Genomic DNA, 17,599 nt, shown 5'->3' with positions numbered 1-17,599 from the left:
GTCCCGTCCTGACTGCCTGTGCCCTGCCCCTCTGTCCCGTCCTGACTGCCTGTGCCCTGCCTCTCTGTCCCGTCCTGCCTGCCTGTGCCCTGCCTCTCTGTCCTGTCCTGACTGCCTGTGCCCTGCGCTGCCATTTTGCTCCAGATCGTGGACGTGAGTCAGGTCCTGGAGAACATCAACCTGTCGAAGCGCAAAGAGCTGCAGTGGCCCGACGAGGCGGTGAGGCTGCGAGCCGGACGCATCTGCTGGAGGGAGTGGAGCCCCCTAGAGGGCATGGAGGGACATGTGAGTCTGCACGTCCCGAGGAGGGACACCAACCAGTGAATAATGAGCAGTAACCAGCTTAGATTCACGGATTATTACATGTAACTTAATCCTTTCAAATGAAATTAAGGGGAAATTTGAAGCTATGAACTTACTCATTTTACATTAACAATCAAATTATAAGAAAAACTTTAAGCTAAATTCTTCTAAGATAAAGATTTTTTTTGCATTGAATTGGATTACAATTCTGTAAATTTTATTGCAGATTCTGTCTTTATTGCTAGACTGCGTTTGTTTCTTGCAGATGCATTTACTTTTATACATACTGCCACTGGCTTGCAGAAATAGGTGGGAGTTCAGAAGGAAAAAAACATTGTGAAACACTTGGAGGGCTGGATAGACACTACAGGCTAGGCTGTAGACACTGTACACAGCTGACATGTTTCACATACTGATTTTTTAAAGAGAACTACCGATATGCAGCTTTGCCCAAAAGTCACATGATGAGTGTTAATGTTTGGGAAATGTTATTACCTGAGACACAAGTGTATCTGGCTGTAAGTGTTTTTCACTGCATGCCAGCATAAAAAAATGCCATTGGTTTATTTTCAATATTCAGCCACCCTTGCTTTTGTACCTTGACCAAACTGCGCAATCAGCATACACACCGCCTCTGTCCACCTGCTCCTCTGTACCTGTCTCAGGTGATCTCACTCTCTCTCTCCACCTGCTCCTCCCCTGTACCTGTCTCAGGTGATCTCACACTGTCTCTCTCCACCTGCTCCTCCCCTGTACCTGTCTCAGGTGATCTCTCACTGTCTCTCTCCACCCGCTCCCCTGTACCTGTCTCAGGTGATCTCACTCTCTCTCTCCACCTGCTCCTCCCCTGTACCTGTCTCAGGTGATCTCACACTGTCTCTCTCCACCCGCTCCCTGACGTCTCAGTGATCTCACGTTCTCTCCTGCCCTCTGTACGTTCAGGGGTCTCACTCTCTCCACCGCTCCCTGTACTGTCTCGTATCTCATCTCTCCCAACGCTCCCCTGTACCTCCAGGATCCATGTGCTTCGCCGGATCGGGCAGTGCCCAATCGACAGACTCCTGCTGTTTAGGTGAGGATAAGCTGGTGCCCATCATGGAGGGCGGGGTAATCGAGCTGGGCGCGGAGGTCTGAGCCAGGAGGCCCAGCCCCCCCCATCCCCCCCCCCCCCCCCCCGCCTGGGTCCCGCCATGATGGCGTCTCCCAGTGGCAGGAACCCAGGTCCTGCAGACTTAAGGAAAGGGGGGGTGATCCCCAACACCCTTTCCAAATTTCAATGGGGGAAAATGGAAGCAGGGAAGAAAAAAAAAAAAAAGTGCAAGTAGAGGCAGACCACACTGACACACATCTGCCCTGCTCTGCGTGTCACACAAATATGCTGCATGACGGTTAAATTCCTGTTAGACCTTTAGTTTTACGTTGAGCATCGCTGATTTCTATGCATCTCACGACAGCTTTTGACGGACAAGATCTCGCGGTTTGGTTTGTTCTGTTTTTTGTTGTTTTTTTTCCAGGCGGTACAGAGGAAGGTAGAGAAATGGGTTGTTTTTTTTTTTTTATCAAATCACTTGCCAAAAATGGACATTAAACAGAATGGCCATGGTTTTCACATAAAGCATGTTAAAGCTTTTTGTTGCTGCCAAGAAATTCAAGACTAAATAATGGAGTGGCGGTTCAGGTGAACAAGAAAAGCAGGTGCTGTAGGTTAAAAACACTATTTGATTTGCTTTCATTGTCATTCCTATTTGTTCTGTTTGGAGGTTGCAAAAAAAAAAAGAAGTTGCGAGAAAAAAACTTGCACTATAATTTTTTATTTTTTATTTACAGCAATGCACTACAATTTTGAGGTTATATCATTTATTTATTTCTGACAGGAAACGACTCTTGAATCGCCATGGTTTACTGATGCCTTGCGAATGAAAACATGCGATCACCATTTTGTTATTCTGCCATTGTTTCTGTGTGTAACGTTTTGCGTTTGTTTCCTTAACTTGAAAAAAAGTTTTTACCATATATAATTATATAAATATATATTATGTCATTGTAAAAAAGATTTTTTTGGAATATTTATTTCTGTGAACATGATATTTACATTTTGTTACATCCTTTTTTTTCATTTATGGGACAGAGGTATACAATGTAACAAGGACCATCGGATAAAACAGTAAGCCGAACTTTTGTTGGACTGTTTCCCTATTAACTTAATTCTTTTATAAGTGAAAAAATAAAGGAAGAACATTTTGATTTAATGTTGTGGTGTGCTGTACATATTTTTCGTGAATCCAGAGTTAACACAAGCACAATAAATGCACATTCTGTCAATGCAATTACAGAATATCCGTCAAAAAATAATGGTACCAATCCAACAGTCAAAGAAGCTTCTCCGCCTTTCTTGAGTGCGTCTCTACTAGTGATGACTTTAATGGTCTGATGTAGTCAAGTACCAACAAATACTCGAAGTGTTACTAAAAACATGTATCTGATGTTAAAGCCTTCATGCGAATTTTCTATTTAAAATTTTGTTCAAAGTTAACATTAGTAGTGATAACCTTTATTAAACTTTGGTGGAATTTGGTAAACTTTTGGTAAATCTGCGCCAGAAAGGAAACGCTGACCAGGCATAATACTCTGTTTTATGATGACTCCTGTCACGAGGTGATCAGCCACCCATAAAAGATTCGTGTCGCGTTACAAATTTTGCGAATCTATGTGTTTGCCAAATTTGTGGCTTCCTTGTTTATATTCCAGTAAAATAAAAATATGTTCTCATTTCGCGCCGGGGAATTCGGCCTTGGTTGCTTGTTTGAATAAGAAAGTCCCTGGGCTTCAATCAATACCGAAATTGCTGTCACTAGGGTATGTCTCGGCAAAATGAACAATTGGCTAACGTATTGTTGGTTAGGTTGGTAGGATAGGATAGGCTAAATAAAGGACATCGTTCTCGCTCGGTTTAAAGTGCTGGTGGAGCAAATGTGTAGTTATTTGCGCGTTTATAAACTAAAAAAAATGTATATTTTATCTTTGTTCTCGTGTCCGTGCGAACAAGTTTCTAGCGAAAACAATGACACATGACATACGAGTCATGTGCGCTCTTATCCCCGCCCAGAAGTCATACAGTTGCCTTTCCAGCCAACCGAAGCAGGCCAGTCGTGACGCAGGCTGCCTGCTGGAACCATTGCCTATTAAAACGCAATTCTTGCATTCGAGAAGGGTACTTACTTCAACATTCCCGGGAACAGCTACCTCCAGGAAAGTGGTGGTAAGGAGGCGCTTGTTTGTCATTAGTCGTTCTGGCTCTCTTGCGTGCTGTCGACATTCGTAGCTACGTACGGGGGTATGTTTTTTGTGTTTTTATGCATCGACCGGTGTCACTTGATAGGATGGAATGTCGAGGCTGGATGGGTCGTTTGCTTGACCGTGTGTGTTTGGATGAGGGGTACAATGTCAACAAGCAGTTGCTAGATGTTAGCCAGAGCCGAGTGTGAGAGAAATGTAACGAGGGCAACTACGCAATCACGGGATTCCCGTGTAGCTACTCACGTTAGCTTGGAAGTTCGCTTGCTCCTGGAATCCCGGGATTTCAGTCGGTTATAGTATGTTTTAAAAGTGTTTAGTGGAAACCATACAACTAACGTTAGGTGGCTAGCTGTGGATCAATAGCAAAGGAAAGATGGTGATACTGATGGAAAGGCCTCTGGCAGTAACTTGATAATGTGGACAGTATCCACAATTTGTCAACGCGCAAATGGATGCAAAGCTGTCTACACGTGAATTTTGTGGCGATTGCGACTGGATAGCTTGCTAAATTGATTTGGGAATAGTTTTAGGGTGGGCATTCTGGTGCATGAATAATTTCATTTACATCGTTCTCACGCCAAGTGACTACAACAAAATGCAAAGTGATTATGATTATATTAAGCCCGGTAGCTAGCCATATTGTATAGCTTTACTGTAGCCAACTAGATGGTAGTCTAGAATCAAATGGACTGAAGCTAGCCCTCGTAGCGTACATAATCGATATCACTGCAATGCCATAGATCTGACGCCTGCGTGGAGCTCCAGGATTTTTATCATTACTGTACCAAGTTTTAATGACAGTGTGAATACAGTAGTCAGTAGTTTACAAAAATATGAGGGGTGGGGTCGGGTGGAGGGGGGAGGTTGGTGGTGGTGCAGGGGATAATGTAAGATTTCATGACTTTTGCGCCAACACCTGGCAGTATGGAACGTCCGTAATTAAGCAATCTTGACAGAACACTGACCGACATTCTCATATCTAAGTTACCGCAGTGCCGAAATGTCACGGATTTGAAATCCTTGTACCATGGAAAGTGAGTGCGTGCGTGCGTGCGTGAATTTTTCAGATATTTCTAGATATTCCCGCGCTTCCGCGTAATAGCTCAAATTCCAGTAACCTAACGTGCCAACAATACACATGAATATAATACACTATAATTAATTAATTACATTGTACAAAAAACCGGTAACGTTCATTCCGTCCAGACATTCTATTCAGCATCATTGACTAGAGTGTCCAGGTAATTCAGAGGCTCATAACGTGTCGAACTGAACTCTCCAGTCTTTGGGGAAATGTAAAGGTCATGACGCAAAACTCGCCAACCATGTGTTGAAAAGATAGACAAACAATGGGTGACAAGGAGAAACATGACCCTGATGTTAAAACATCACAAAAGCTGTAAACAAATCTTCAGCTGTTTGTATAATGCAACTTCTGTCTTTGATTTCAGTTTAGACAGCCTGTGTATAATATTGTATATGGTCTTGGAATGTTTTGTTACTACATTTATTGAATGGTAAAACATTTTATCTGCTGTAAGGTTAAGAAAAATGTCACTGGAAAACCCATATGTGAAAGTGACATATTATTGGTTTCCCCAAAGTTTATAAGTATGCAGCACAGTACTTTCAGAACTGAAAAGTGCATGTTGCTTTTGTTTCTGTACCTGATGCACTGGATGTGTGTTATGTTCCAGCCCAGCAGAGATGCAGTTGTGTACCGAGATGAATGTTGTAGCATTTTTTAAGCTATATGTTTACAGGCCCCGCTTGCCACATGCCTCCATATATATACAAACACAGCAAGCCTGTTCCTCAACCGTGACTCCTCTGTTTTGCTTTGATCTCCTGATGCTCAGGAAATCAGCAGGATTGAGCAGGGAGTCACACTGATTTCGTGCAAATATTTACTGCCTAATGCATTTCCCAGTGTAAATGTTCACCGAGGGGGCACATTCAATACGTTGCATGACTTTGAACAGTATTTTCCTCATTCTTTCCGGCGCTGCTGCTGCTGCATCTGGCCTTTTCGAAAAGATTGGACAAGACGGGGAACAGGATGATGTCTGCGCAGACCGTTGCCCTGCTGGGCCTCAGCCTGGGGCTGGTAGTGAGCGCCTTCCCCACGCAGCAGCCCGAGAACGGGAAGAACTGGGTGCTGATCGTGGCCGGCTCCAACGGCTGGTACAACTACAGACACCAGGTAGGCAGGAGACCAGCCGAAACCGCCGGCGATGGGTGCACAGCAGAGAGTCCCGTTTGCACTGCCTTTGTAATTTCCTGTTGGGGGGGGGCACACACAGGAGGGGGCGGGGGGGCACAGGAGGGGTCGGGTGGGTGTCATTTAACTGCCCTGGACTCCCAGGCATAAGTGGTTCAGGTTTGTGTAAACGGAAATTCAACCGGAGTATTTTTTGTTTTTAATCTTATCACATCAATATTCTTTTGAATAATTCAAACAAATTCTCTTATCTGTGTTGCGTGTTGAAGCGCTGAGAGTGACTTTGTGCTCAGAAAATGTGAATGAGCAAACAGTAAGTGCTTGGCTGGTGTGCCTGCCAGCTATGCACTAAAGCAGTTCGTTGTATGAGGCAGTGCATTGTTCTAGACTATCTTTGCTCTGCTGTGTCCCTTCAAGGACAATAAAACAGTGTTTTTTTTAAAAAATTGATCATGATGTGTTTAAATGTATTTTGCTATTCAAGATTTCTTTCATTTATCCTAAGATTGTTAATAATACCCTGTTCTTGTGTTGAGAGAGAGGGAGAGAGAATCCACACAACCCCACAAACTCTTATTTAATCTAGAGATTGAATTCTAAACAGTAAATGCAGTCTTGGGTTTTAAAATGTTGACAGTGTGAACTACGTTTAAAAGAGGTCTGGTGACAGTGTGCGCTGGTGTGTTTGTGTGTGTGTGTGTTGGCGACTGCGTGCTGATGTGTGTGTGTTGGTGACTGTGTGTGCTGATGTGTGTGCGTGGTGGTGACTGTGTGTTGGTGATTGTGTGCTGGTGATAGTGTTTGTTATTTGGTAAGACTGTGTGTGTTTTGTTAGACTGTTTTCTTTATGTTGTGTTGTTGATAATACTGTTCTGGTGTTGGAGGGTGGGGTATTTATTAACTGGTTGATTTGGTTGACTGGTAAATGCTGAATGTGATGTGTGGGTTGGTGACTGTGTGTGCTGATGTGTGTGTGTGTTGGTGACTGTGTGTTGGTGATTGTGTGCTGGTGTGTGTGTGTATGTGTGTATGTTGGTAACTGTGTGTGTTTGGTGACTGTACATGCTGATGTGTGTGTGTGTTGGTGACTGTGTGCTGGTGTGTGTGTGTGTATGTTGGTAACTGTGTGTGTTTGGTGACTGTACATGCTGATGTGTGTGTTTCCATACAGGCCGACGCCTGCCACGCGTACCAGATTGTGCATAAGAACGGGATTCCTGACGAGCAGATTGTTGTGATGATGTATGATGACCTGGCACAGAGTGAAGAGTGAGTGCACTTCCCCACCTCCTCAGCCTCTGTGGGTCGACCACAGCGCACGCAGCTGCACTTTACAAAGAGAGGGGAAAGGTCCCAGAAATTTACTGTGGGGAAAGTCTGACAGGTTTTTAAAAAAATTTACACACCTTTCTCTACGCATTCATAAAAAAACACTAGCCTGTACTAAGTTGGGATGGATTACATTTATAGATGACACGATAAGATGTAATCTTGTGTTCAAAGTCCCTTTCGCGGTTCAGTGCACCTTGAAACGCAGCTGGGGTCTGAGAGCAGTTCGGACGGAAATAATATAGGCGCAGTTTCTCTCTCCCCCGATATGAGCCCTTTGCCTGCTCTGGTCATGTGATCTGGTCTGTTACAGGCAGCACAGTGATAAGACTGCAGTAAATAAGAGACTGTACGCAGACTGTACTGGCCCTGGGCTGCAGAAGTCACATGGAACCCATTTAACTTCCTCAATTGATTTAGATAAAACAAGCCGGGGCATTTCAGTCAGCAAACAGGTTTGGGTCTGATGGTCGAAGACCATATATTTTTTTTTTTAAAGAAAAAAAAGTATGATTATTATTTTTCGTGTCACTAGTAAGGAAAATTATACTTTGAACTGAAGATCTCTGCTTTAAGAGGAGTTGAAAAGATTGATTACGCGAATGAACAAGTAGGAATGTGTTTTCAGTGGAGCTTAAAGGTCAATAGCGAAGCTGTCACTCAGACTTTCGGTTCATGTCTTTCTCTCAAGACAGTAGAGAGACTGTCCATCCGTACAGGAAACAAAGAAACAACTGAAAATGGACACGGATAGATGTGCTCTGTGCTGCATGTTAAACCTGCACATTGTGACACTTGTAATTGCTGAATGCACCTTTCTTTTGGTATACATTGATGCGGTTGATCTGGTCGTTTTAAATAACCATGTCATACAATGTACATAGACACAATGTAAATGAGTTTCTTTTGCATGTCAGCCACATGAAAATGGCCTTATATCCACATCCATGCTGAGATCTACAATACAAAGATCATAAAGGAAAATACTTCCTTTAAGTAATACTTCCTTTTATTGTCTCAGATGCCTGAAACTTGAAAAACGAGGTCAGCCACCGTCGTGCTGACACGTTGAAAGCACATGTATTTTGGAGGAATGTCGCTAGCATGACCGTGCAGTTTTTTTTGTTGTTTTTTTTCATTAACAACACGCCCTTCAAACAAATGTCAAGATTTCCTTCTAAGCTTGCCACTTGATGCAAAAAATGTGTGTCACTGTGATATCGGCAGTAATTTTATCATCTCCCTACAGCAGTGAGACCACGACATGCACACATCCTCTGACAAACTGAGCGCTTGGAGCTGCCAGTCTTACTGGTGCTGGCCTGCTTAAAAAGCACACTGTGGCTATCATTCGACCCCTTTTCCTTCTATCGCTATTGGCACTAAAAGTGGAGATGAACAGATTTAGTGTGGCTCGGTCGTTAGAGTTCACTGCATTTTGTGGCCCTATAGTTATGATATCACGGGTTTGGTGCAGGGGAGGGGGGCTGGGGATTTCAACATGCTAGTCGGCTAAAAGTTGCCCGATGATGTCAATGAACTCCTCACCTCAGCCCTACCTGTAGTCCTGCGTGGCTGGCAGTGTGTGAAAGAGAAAAGAGTCACAGGCTTGTCTGCAGCTGCGTCAGAGGAGTGCCGTTTCCTCACGTGGGAGCGGGGTGGGAGGAGATCTGACTGACGAATGCAGTGGGGAAACCGCTTTCCTTATTGTTGATTTTAAACGTGGCTTCATTTCCTGTGTTTTTTTTGCTTCTTTGACGTGTGGCCACCTCGTACTTTCCCCAAGTTGAGTTTCAGTAATCGGGCATGTATTGTAGCCTCTTTTGTGCTCTGCTAGTTGTGTGCCCCACGTTGGTGAGGGGTGAGACAAGTTTCGTATTTAATTTCCTCTTATGCCCCTTAATTTCAAAAACGGCCACATGGAGTTATACTGAAGTGGCGTCACTGCTAGAGAAATCAAGTGTAGCTGTGATCGCGTACATATATCTCTCATAACAAGATGTGCTTGAGCTGATTTTTTTTGTTTGTTTTGTTTGCAGTAATCCCACCCCTGGAGTAGTGATCAATCGGCCCAACGGGACAGATGTGTATACCGGAGTCCTGAAGGACTACACCGGAGAGGTGAGCGTTTGCCCACTCTGATATTTTCAGCAAAAGTGGGGGAAAATGCGCTGTTGACTTTCAGAAAGACCCGTTGAAAGTAGGAGTCACCGATCCAGCTACGTGTAACTGCAGTTTCCCTTTCTAAGCATGCATAGTTACTGAAAAGTGTTTTGTAATTTCCCTTTCTAAGCATGCATAGTTACTGAAGAGTGATAGTGAGAGTGATAGTGAGAGTGAGAGTGAGAGTGAGAGCGAGTGCGAGTGCGTGTGCGTGTGCGTGTGCGTGTGCGTGTGCGTGTGCGTGTGAGTGTGAGTGTGTGTGAGAGTGTGAGAGTGAGAGTGAGAGTGAGAGTGAGTGTGAGAGTGAGTGTGAGAGTGAGTGTGAGTGTGAGAGTGTGAGAGAGTGTGAGTGTGTGAGTGTGTGAGAGAGTGAGTGTTTTTCACTCCTGAAAAAGGGGTTTATTTGTGTGTTGTCTGCAGGCGGTGACCCCTGAGAACTTCCTGGCGGTGCTGAAGGGCGATGCAGCGAGTGTCAAAGGGGGTTCTGGGAAAGTGCTGAAGAGGTAAAAAACAGAGGAAGGAAAGTGGGGGGGGGGAGGTGTGGAGAATTGGCTTATGATTATAACAAAAAATACTTCAATCGATAATAAAAATAAAATAATATTCTCTCATAATTTCTGAGGATTTGTCTTTGGTATTTAAGATCATCAGTTGACTTTATAAAATATTTATTTATTATTAAATATATATATATATATATATATCCCTTTCATAATTTTGAAGTGAGAAAAAAATTAAGTGGAAGTCATGTAAAGAAAATTTGCATGCAGATATTTTAAGGAAACTCGTGCTGTGAGGAAACTTTTTTTTGTCTACTCTACTCTCCTTACAGTTCCAGTCAGGAGGTTATCTTGTGATTTTGGTCGTTTCTGTTTGGGTGTGTGGTGTTGCTGTAATCCTTGCGGGTAGCAAACCCGGCTCATTATGATTATGTGTCAGTTTGATGAGGCAGTGGTTTTTTTCTGACACAAGCACACACAGTGAAGGATGCGGGTGAAATTAGAGAAGTGAGATCTCTTAATGGATTAACATTAGGCCACTTCATCCTGTGGGGTCCTGACTGTCCTAGGACCACTGCTTGCACCTGTGAGGAGACGGTTCACTGTAGATCCTGTGCTTGCAAGCATCATAAAATCGCTGGGTTCATTTATTTATTAATTTATTTTTAAAGCCTCTTATTTCCTGCTATAATCTCAGTGCTAAATGTCAGGTTGTTTACTGCGCGGTCCTCTCCTGGTTGAGACCGTACCTGCGCGAGCTCGCCCGTCGGGAGAAGCGCCAACGTCGGCTCTCGTCATGTGACTTCTGTCTCTGCCTCCTTCCTCTTTCCAGCGGCCCTAACGACCACGTGTTTGTGTACTTCACCGACCACGGCGCCCCGGGAATACTGGCTTTCCCAGATGATGAGGTGAGCACTTCCTCTGTCTACGCGCGTTCAGCACTGCTCATCACAGCTCGCTATTGTGTCTGCTTTTAAAAAAAAGTTTAAAAAAAAAAAACAAAGTTGCTGTTGACTGAATGCTTTCATTAAACTGTGGCTTACCAACAGTTGAAAAAATGGTAGTTGTAGAGATGGTAAAGGGTTATGGATATTGTATAAGCATATAAAGGACTGATATTTAGTCAGTGTTGTATAAAAATCATATGTTCTCTCGTGTCATTGGTCTGATTCCAAGAGGCAGTTAGTGGGGTCATGTGATCAGGTCGTGCTCAAGGTGGCAGTTGGTCACATGGGGTGCTGTGATAAATACTGACTCTTGTTGGTACTGGATGAGAATTTGGAAATAAGACAGGATTTCCCTTGTCTCTGAATGGCTTTGTGTTCTTAGCTACTGTTCAATGATTTTCTTTTGGTTGTTTGTTTTTCCAGCTCCATGTCAAGGACCTCATGGATGCCATCACGTACATGCACGACAACAAGCTGTACAAAAAGGTAGTGACAGTTGGCAGTGACAGCCTTATTCTCCCTGTTCAATACCTGGATGTATGAGGCAAGGCATTCCGTGGAGTGTAATCAGGAAATAAATAATTGAGGCGTGAGGGTGTGTTTTCCCACTGAAAATAACAAATGTGTGACAAGTCTTGGCAATAGGTGGGACTGAACTCACCAGGGTAAAGGCTAAAGGCTTTTTGTTGACCCCGCAGATGGTGTTTTACATTGAAGCGTGCGAGTCTGGATCGATGATGAACCACCTGCCCACTGACATTGACGGTGAGTCGATGAGAGACGGCTCTCTGGAGCTCCGAAGATGGTCTTGGAGGTTGTTTCACAAGATTCACCTACCCAGAAACGTACATGTATGCAGACAGGTCAGCAGATAACAGCATGCTGCTTGGAGAACACGATAAGAACCCTAGGCAGCTGAAGTTGGCTTGGGTTTCCCCCTGGCCCTTAAGGCTGGGTCCAGTGTTCAAACGTGTTTATTGGTGACCGAGTGCTGGCATTTCCAAACAAGTCAACAGGGGACAAAGGCCAAGCACTCTGCTCCACTGAGCACAGATACTGCCACCGTGCGAATCCATGCCAGTATGTGCTGCTTCACCTGAGGGACAGAGCACTGTTTATTGTGTGTGTGTGTGTGTGTGTGTGTGTGTGTGTGTGTGTTTCTGTGAAGCACCTGTCGTCTGGCGTCAGGAACTGGTTTTCTCACAGACCTCAACTTCCTGCTCTTTTACAAGAATTGGACACACTCTCTCTCTTTCTGTGTGTGTGTGTGTGTGCGTGTGTGTATGTGTGTGTGTGAATGTGAGAGAGAATGTGATAAATTGGCACCTCGTTCCCCCCTTTTCCCCTAAGGTCAGCAGTTCTGCTGCCAGGGTTCTTGTCTGTTTCCTCACCTCAGCAGTCATGTGACTCTCATGAGTCGTGGGGTGAAGGTTCTCCCGCTCCAGTGCGTAACCCTCCGCATGTTTTCACTTCTGTTGCGGTTAATGTTTCATTCGAGCAGTGAATTGGGAAACAATGTCTTTACAGTCTTCCCTCCTGACTTGGGTGAATCACTCTTTTGTGTGTGACGACTGTAAACGAACTCCACTAAACAAAAGTGGCGTAGATGTTGCAACTTTAAAGCTTAGGCTGAATGGGCTGGCTTTTTTTGCTGGACCGCAACAGCGGGGCCAGCCCTACAAACGCGAATGTCTGTGACTGAGTGAGTGATGAAGTTACACCATTGGTCGGCCGGTCCAGCCGTATACTAGGTTTTGACCTGGTCTTGTTTCATGGTGAGCAGGGATTCACAGTAGCACCCCCGTCTGAATCGACCTCTCTGGGTTTTTTTCCCCCCCCATCAGTGTACGCGACCACAGCAGCTAACCCTCACGAGTCCTCGTATGCCTGTTACTATGATGAGAAGAGGGACACCTACCTGGGGGACTGGTACAGTGTCAACTGGATGGAGGACTCTGATGTGGTGAGCATGTTATTGCTGAATATATATCAAAGAATGATCTGTTCTCCCAAATGGTCAAAATGTTGTGTTATGGTGTACACTTAATGCATCATGATTTCCCAACTAAAATCTCACATATTTAATAAAGAACTGGCAATTACCTAAAGATTCATTTTGAAACCGCGGTCTTGAGAGGACTTCTGATCTACGTACTTTTCTGGACAAGGATATGTGTCACGATCGACTGAAACATTTGCTACTTTGATTATGTGTGAATTTGGCCGGGTTCCCCTCAGATGTACAGTACACGCGCGTACATACCCGCGCGTCGCGTGACTGCGGCTTGTGATTCAAGTGTGAGAGAATTCCCCCCACAGAGGCCACGGTGTTGACAGCGGTGCCTTGGCGTGCCCTAGTTTTGGTCTGCGGTTTCATCGCCTCCTCCTCCACCGTCTCTTCTGCAGGAGGACCTAAACAAAGAGAGCCTCCTGAAGCAGTTCAAGATAGTGAAGAGTCACACCAACACCAGCCACGTCATGCAGTACGGGAACAAGGTCGGTGAGCGAAGTGATCCAAGAACACTTCAGCCAAGTCTTTTATAGCAGCGCGTGTGCTTCTGCTTCAACTGTCTCGCAGCGCTGATGTGGGTGTGCATGCATGCGTCTGTCTGACTGACTGACTGTCATCGGCGTCTGTCTGTCTGTCTCTCTCCCTCTACTTCTTCCTCTCTCTCTTTCTCTCACCCTCTACTTTTTCCTCTCTATCCCCCCCTCTCATTCTCTCTATCTCTCTCTCTCTGCCTCTTTCTCTCTCACCCGCTACTTCTTCCTCTCTCTCCCCCCTCTTTCATTCTCTCTCTCTATCTCTCTCTCTGCCTCTCTTTCTCTCTCACCCTCTACTTCTTCCTCTCCCCCCCCCTTCCTCTCTGCCTCTCTGCCTCTCTCTCTCTCTGCCTGTGCACCCCGGTACGAGTCTATAATCCTTCTCCCCGTTCTCCTTGCCCATAGACCCTGGCCCACATGAAGGTAATGGCGTTCCAGGGCGGCTCCAAGGCCAATGCCAGGCCGGCCCCTCCGATGACCCTGGCGCCCGTCGCCAACCCCGACCTGATACCCAGCCCTGACGTGCCCCTGGCCATCCTCAAGAGGAAGCTGATGGCCACTAACGATATCGCCGCTGCCAAGGGCTACCTGATGGAGATCAATGCTCACCTGAAGGTATGGGACACTGGCATAATAAACTGCTATAATAAAAATATACATATATATTTGTATATGTGTATGTTACCTCCTTAGATCTTTTGTAAAAGCTTGTACTCTTGGCCCTGTATATATGAATGGTCTGTAATGGTGTATGTGTGTGCTGGTAGATGACATAATTTCCTGTGTGACGTGCTGTCCAGGTGAGGGAGCTGCTGAGGCAGACCATGCAGAGGGTGGTGGAGAGGGTGACGGAGGAGCCGGCGAAGGCCCAGCTGATCCTGAGCGAGCAGCAGGAGCTCACGCAGCACCAGTGCTACAAGGCGGCGGTGCAGCACTACAAGACGCGCTGCTTCAACTGGCACACGCCCGAGGTGCAGCTCCTAAAAGTGTCCCCTTTTCATCTGGGAAAATGCCGCTTCCTGTCTCTCTCTCTATCTCTGTCTCTGTCTCATTGGCCGTCTTCACAGTGATGTAGTTTTTCTCAAGCTTGGCCCACGCAGTGTGAATTTCTGTTCTTTCTTTTCCATGAAGTATGTTAACGTAATGCGACTTGTTTTTACGAGTTTGGTCTCAGTTTCTTTGACATTAGAGTGGAGCTGCCAGATGACCTTTCTAAATATTGCCAAGCCCGCTGTTTACTTGCAAAGAAACTTTGATCTGAAGATGTTTACTCTGTGACAAAACAATCACATTGCTTTTCTACAGAGCCATCTGGCTTTAAAACAAATCTCGTTATTCTTATGTTGTTTGCCATGATAAACCTCTGTAGATAGACCACAAAACACCAGTGTATTTTATTAGAGCTCTTTCAGGTGGTTTTACCTATCCCAGCATGCTCTTGGTTTGATGCTCGTGTTGTTTCTGTTTTTAACATGTTTGTCTGTGCTGTGTTGCAGTATGAGTACGCTCTGAGGCAGCTCTATGCACTGGTGAACCTTTGTGAGGAAGGATACCCTACAAAGAGGTAATGTCACATTGCATTACATTATATTTATTTGGCAGACGTTTTTATCCAAAGCAACGTACAATAATACCAAAAGTCATTGGAACAACTACAAAACACAGGTCCGATAAGGTACAATACTCATTATGTAACTGTTATTCATAGCCGTGAACACATTAAGTCCAGTTCACACAGTGAACATTACTCTGACCTAACCTGTGCTGAGTCAAACTAGAAGGCATGACAAGCTACAACATCAAGATAATGATACAAGGCGCAATAGGTGCTGGATGGAGGTACATGTAACATGAAAGTGGCGCTGTATGCTGTTGAGTTAACCACTTCAGTGGGGTTTCGACCTTTATTGGTCTCTCCTCCAGCATGAAGTAAAGTAGAGCAATGGAAACATCGCCAAAAATACCCCACTTTTTAGATTTTCATTTGAAAATTATAAATGAAATTATAAATTGTAAGGCTGTACGGGGCTCTAATTCTATAACCTTTTTCAGTTGCTACATCAGTAGACGGGAATAGCCGCTAATGTTCAATGCTTGTTTAAAGGGTTTTATTTTATTTTTTTTTACTTGCCTATGGCATCTCATTTTGCCGCTGTCCCCACCCCGAACTTCCATGATTATTTCCGTGGTTCTTGTGCTGTGAACCTTCTTTGTCACGGCCGTAAGGTCACACATTGTGGTCATAAATGAATTGATATGGGGAAGTTGGAGCAGTCACTGGAGCAGACATCTTGTACGCTGGCTTTCTCGCTGTAACAGGATCTCATTCTGTTTCCAACAGGATCCTGCTGGCCATGGATAACGTGTGCTATTTCAGGTTGTAGACAGACGCTTGTCGGGACAGACTCACGGAGCTGAGATTGGATGGGATTGCCTGGACAAGCTTCCTTTTTTTTGCACTGATAAGCAATCGAGTTTTAAGCGAATGATTTTCATCACACTTTTTCTTTTTTTGTTTTCTTTTATTGAGATTTTAGCCTTTTTTAGGCGGGTTTTTATATCAGTTTCACTAGTTCTTGACTACAGGGTTTTAATTTGAATAGAATAATCTGCGTGTAGATTTTTTACCACACATATAAAATGCTGAATCCACACAGGTCTTATCAGTAGCTGTGGGGGAACTGTGTCCCTCGGTCTTAAGTGCTGGTGGGTGGACCCAGATTGCAGGACTGTGCAGTATATCTGTTAAGCTTTTGGGTCGCAGCTCACAAAATACTGCAGCAAAATACTGCAGAACAGTAATGAACCCCATCAGCCCGTGAGACTTCTGTCCAGTGCACTTCAGACATCAGACGTGTTGGCTGTCTATTCTATATTCCAGAGTGCAGTGCCCCTCTACAGATGGGTGACTGTAGCTTCCGTTACTTAACTGAAAGAGTTAGACTTTTAGCCCACTTTTATATGGGGGGAAGGACTCTCCTTCGTTGTCTGGGGGGCTGGGGGGGTGGGTGTGAATGCGTGTGTTCAGTTCACGTCACGGAAAAGCGATGTTTACAGTTTTATTGCGTTGCCTGCGAAGCACTAATGAGGAATGTGGAGAAACCCATCTCTACCTCCCTAACCCCCCACCCCACCCCCCTACACCCCAACCAGGAAGCACGGTCATCTGTGCTGTTCGGTCAAGGCCCCCATGGGGAAGAAAACTGGGGTAATGGAAGACTTTTTTTGTTTGTTTCTTTTGATTGTTTTGTTCTTTTGACTGCCACAACTTGGAATGGAAATGCTTTGAAAAGTGGCATTGAGGAATTAAAAAAAAAAGTGAACAAAGATCAGCATGGTTCCATTCGAGGTGATTACATCTTTGCAATAATAAACTGAAACCAAATGAAAATGTTTTGAGTTTTTTTCCCTTGTTCCTTTTGTCACAGTGGATTAGGTATCAGAATGTGTTACTACATAAGTTGCTTGTAATGGGGAATTAAAGGCTGTGGTCCGAAAGGACACTTTGAAATGTAAAATTGAACAAAAAACAAACCATCGTTCATACTTTAAAAATAAAGTCTGCCCTGTTCTTGGAGAATGTAACTTCTGCCTCCTTTCAAAAAGTCTGTAGACTCCCAAAAATAAGACTGGTTCTTTGAGCCCTGTTTGTTTGATTAAATGATTATCGGGGGAAGATGTTTCACATATAGCTCACAACACCAACCTTCCTTTTGCAACATGACCAACACCTCAGCTTTTCACCAACCTCGTTTTGCTCCCATGGACATTTCTTTGGTTAGCAGACACCTCCAGCCGTGGTAACTACATTGTTAACGTTCTAATTAAATATTTAATCAGCTGACGAGGGACTTAGGCAACCCAGCAATGTCCCACACAAGATTTCTGTGAAGGAGTTCAGTTTCGTCCAGACACTCCAAAATAAACACGGCAAACGCAGGTAAAATAACACATTTAAATAATATGTAAGCATATTCTGTGTGGATCAGATAGCCATTGCCTTATGCAAGATGGTCAGTGCTGAGAAACAGGATGACTTCACTGATTCTTCTTTGTCTGTGCATGACCAATTTTGGAAACCTTTATGTTTTCATTAGTTGACTATAATTAATACACGTCCATTAATAATAAACCCTGAGCGCTAAATCTGAGGAAAAGTTTGTGATTTTACTGTAATGCCATTTATCTCAGTACATCAGGTATACAGAAGTTATGATTTGGATCAAAATCAGTGACATATACACCCGTAAACTGTACATGTATAAACCAATGTGAAAGCCGCAAACCCTTGTGTG

General features: G+C 44.4%; 2 protein-coding genes across 3 annotated transcripts in view; both read left to right on the top strand.

Moving 5' to 3' along the window:
• Positions 1-1,192, top strand: part of pcnx1 (pecanex 1) — a 48,564-nt gene extending 47,372 nt beyond the window's left edge. Inside the window, 1 exon segment of the mRNA XM_064317453.1 lies at positions 145-1,192. Within this exon segment, the coding sequence (XP_064173523.1) occupies positions 145-324 (180 nt within the window). The 3' untranslated portion in view covers positions 325-1,192.
• A 2,217-nt stretch (positions 1,193-3,409) lies between these two features.
• On the top strand, positions 3,410-16,695 carry lgmn (legumain). 2 transcript variants are annotated; one of them, XM_064319183.1, is made up of 14 exons: positions 3,410-3,562; positions 5,638-5,803; positions 6,993-7,090; positions 9,190-9,271; positions 9,734-9,816; positions 10,646-10,721; positions 11,184-11,246; positions 11,459-11,525; positions 12,605-12,723; positions 13,167-13,256; positions 13,710-13,919; positions 14,105-14,275; positions 14,801-14,868; positions 15,646-16,695. In XM_064319183.1, exons 2-14 carry the CDS (start codon positions 5,660-5,662, stop codon positions 15,686-15,688), a joined length of 1,314 nt encoding a protein of 437 aa, XP_064175253.1. In that variant the 5' UTR covers positions 3,410-3,562; positions 5,638-5,659; the 3' UTR covers positions 15,689-16,695. The 2 variants fall into 2 exon arrangements, with proteins under 2 accessions (XP_064175253.1, XP_064175325.1); XM_064319255.1 differs by having other exon boundaries at positions 3,449-3,559.
• Positions 16,696-17,599: the final 904 nt, after the last annotated feature.

The sequence above is a fragment of the Anguilla rostrata genome, chromosome 1, assembly GCF_018555375.3.
Source record: "Anguilla rostrata isolate EN2019 chromosome 1, ASM1855537v3, whole genome shotgun sequence".
Taxonomy (NCBI): domain Eukaryota; kingdom Metazoa; phylum Chordata; class Actinopteri; order Anguilliformes; family Anguillidae; genus Anguilla; species Anguilla rostrata.
The sequence above is the reverse complement of the archived record's forward strand: the minus strand, read 5'-3'. Positions and strand labels throughout refer to the sequence as shown.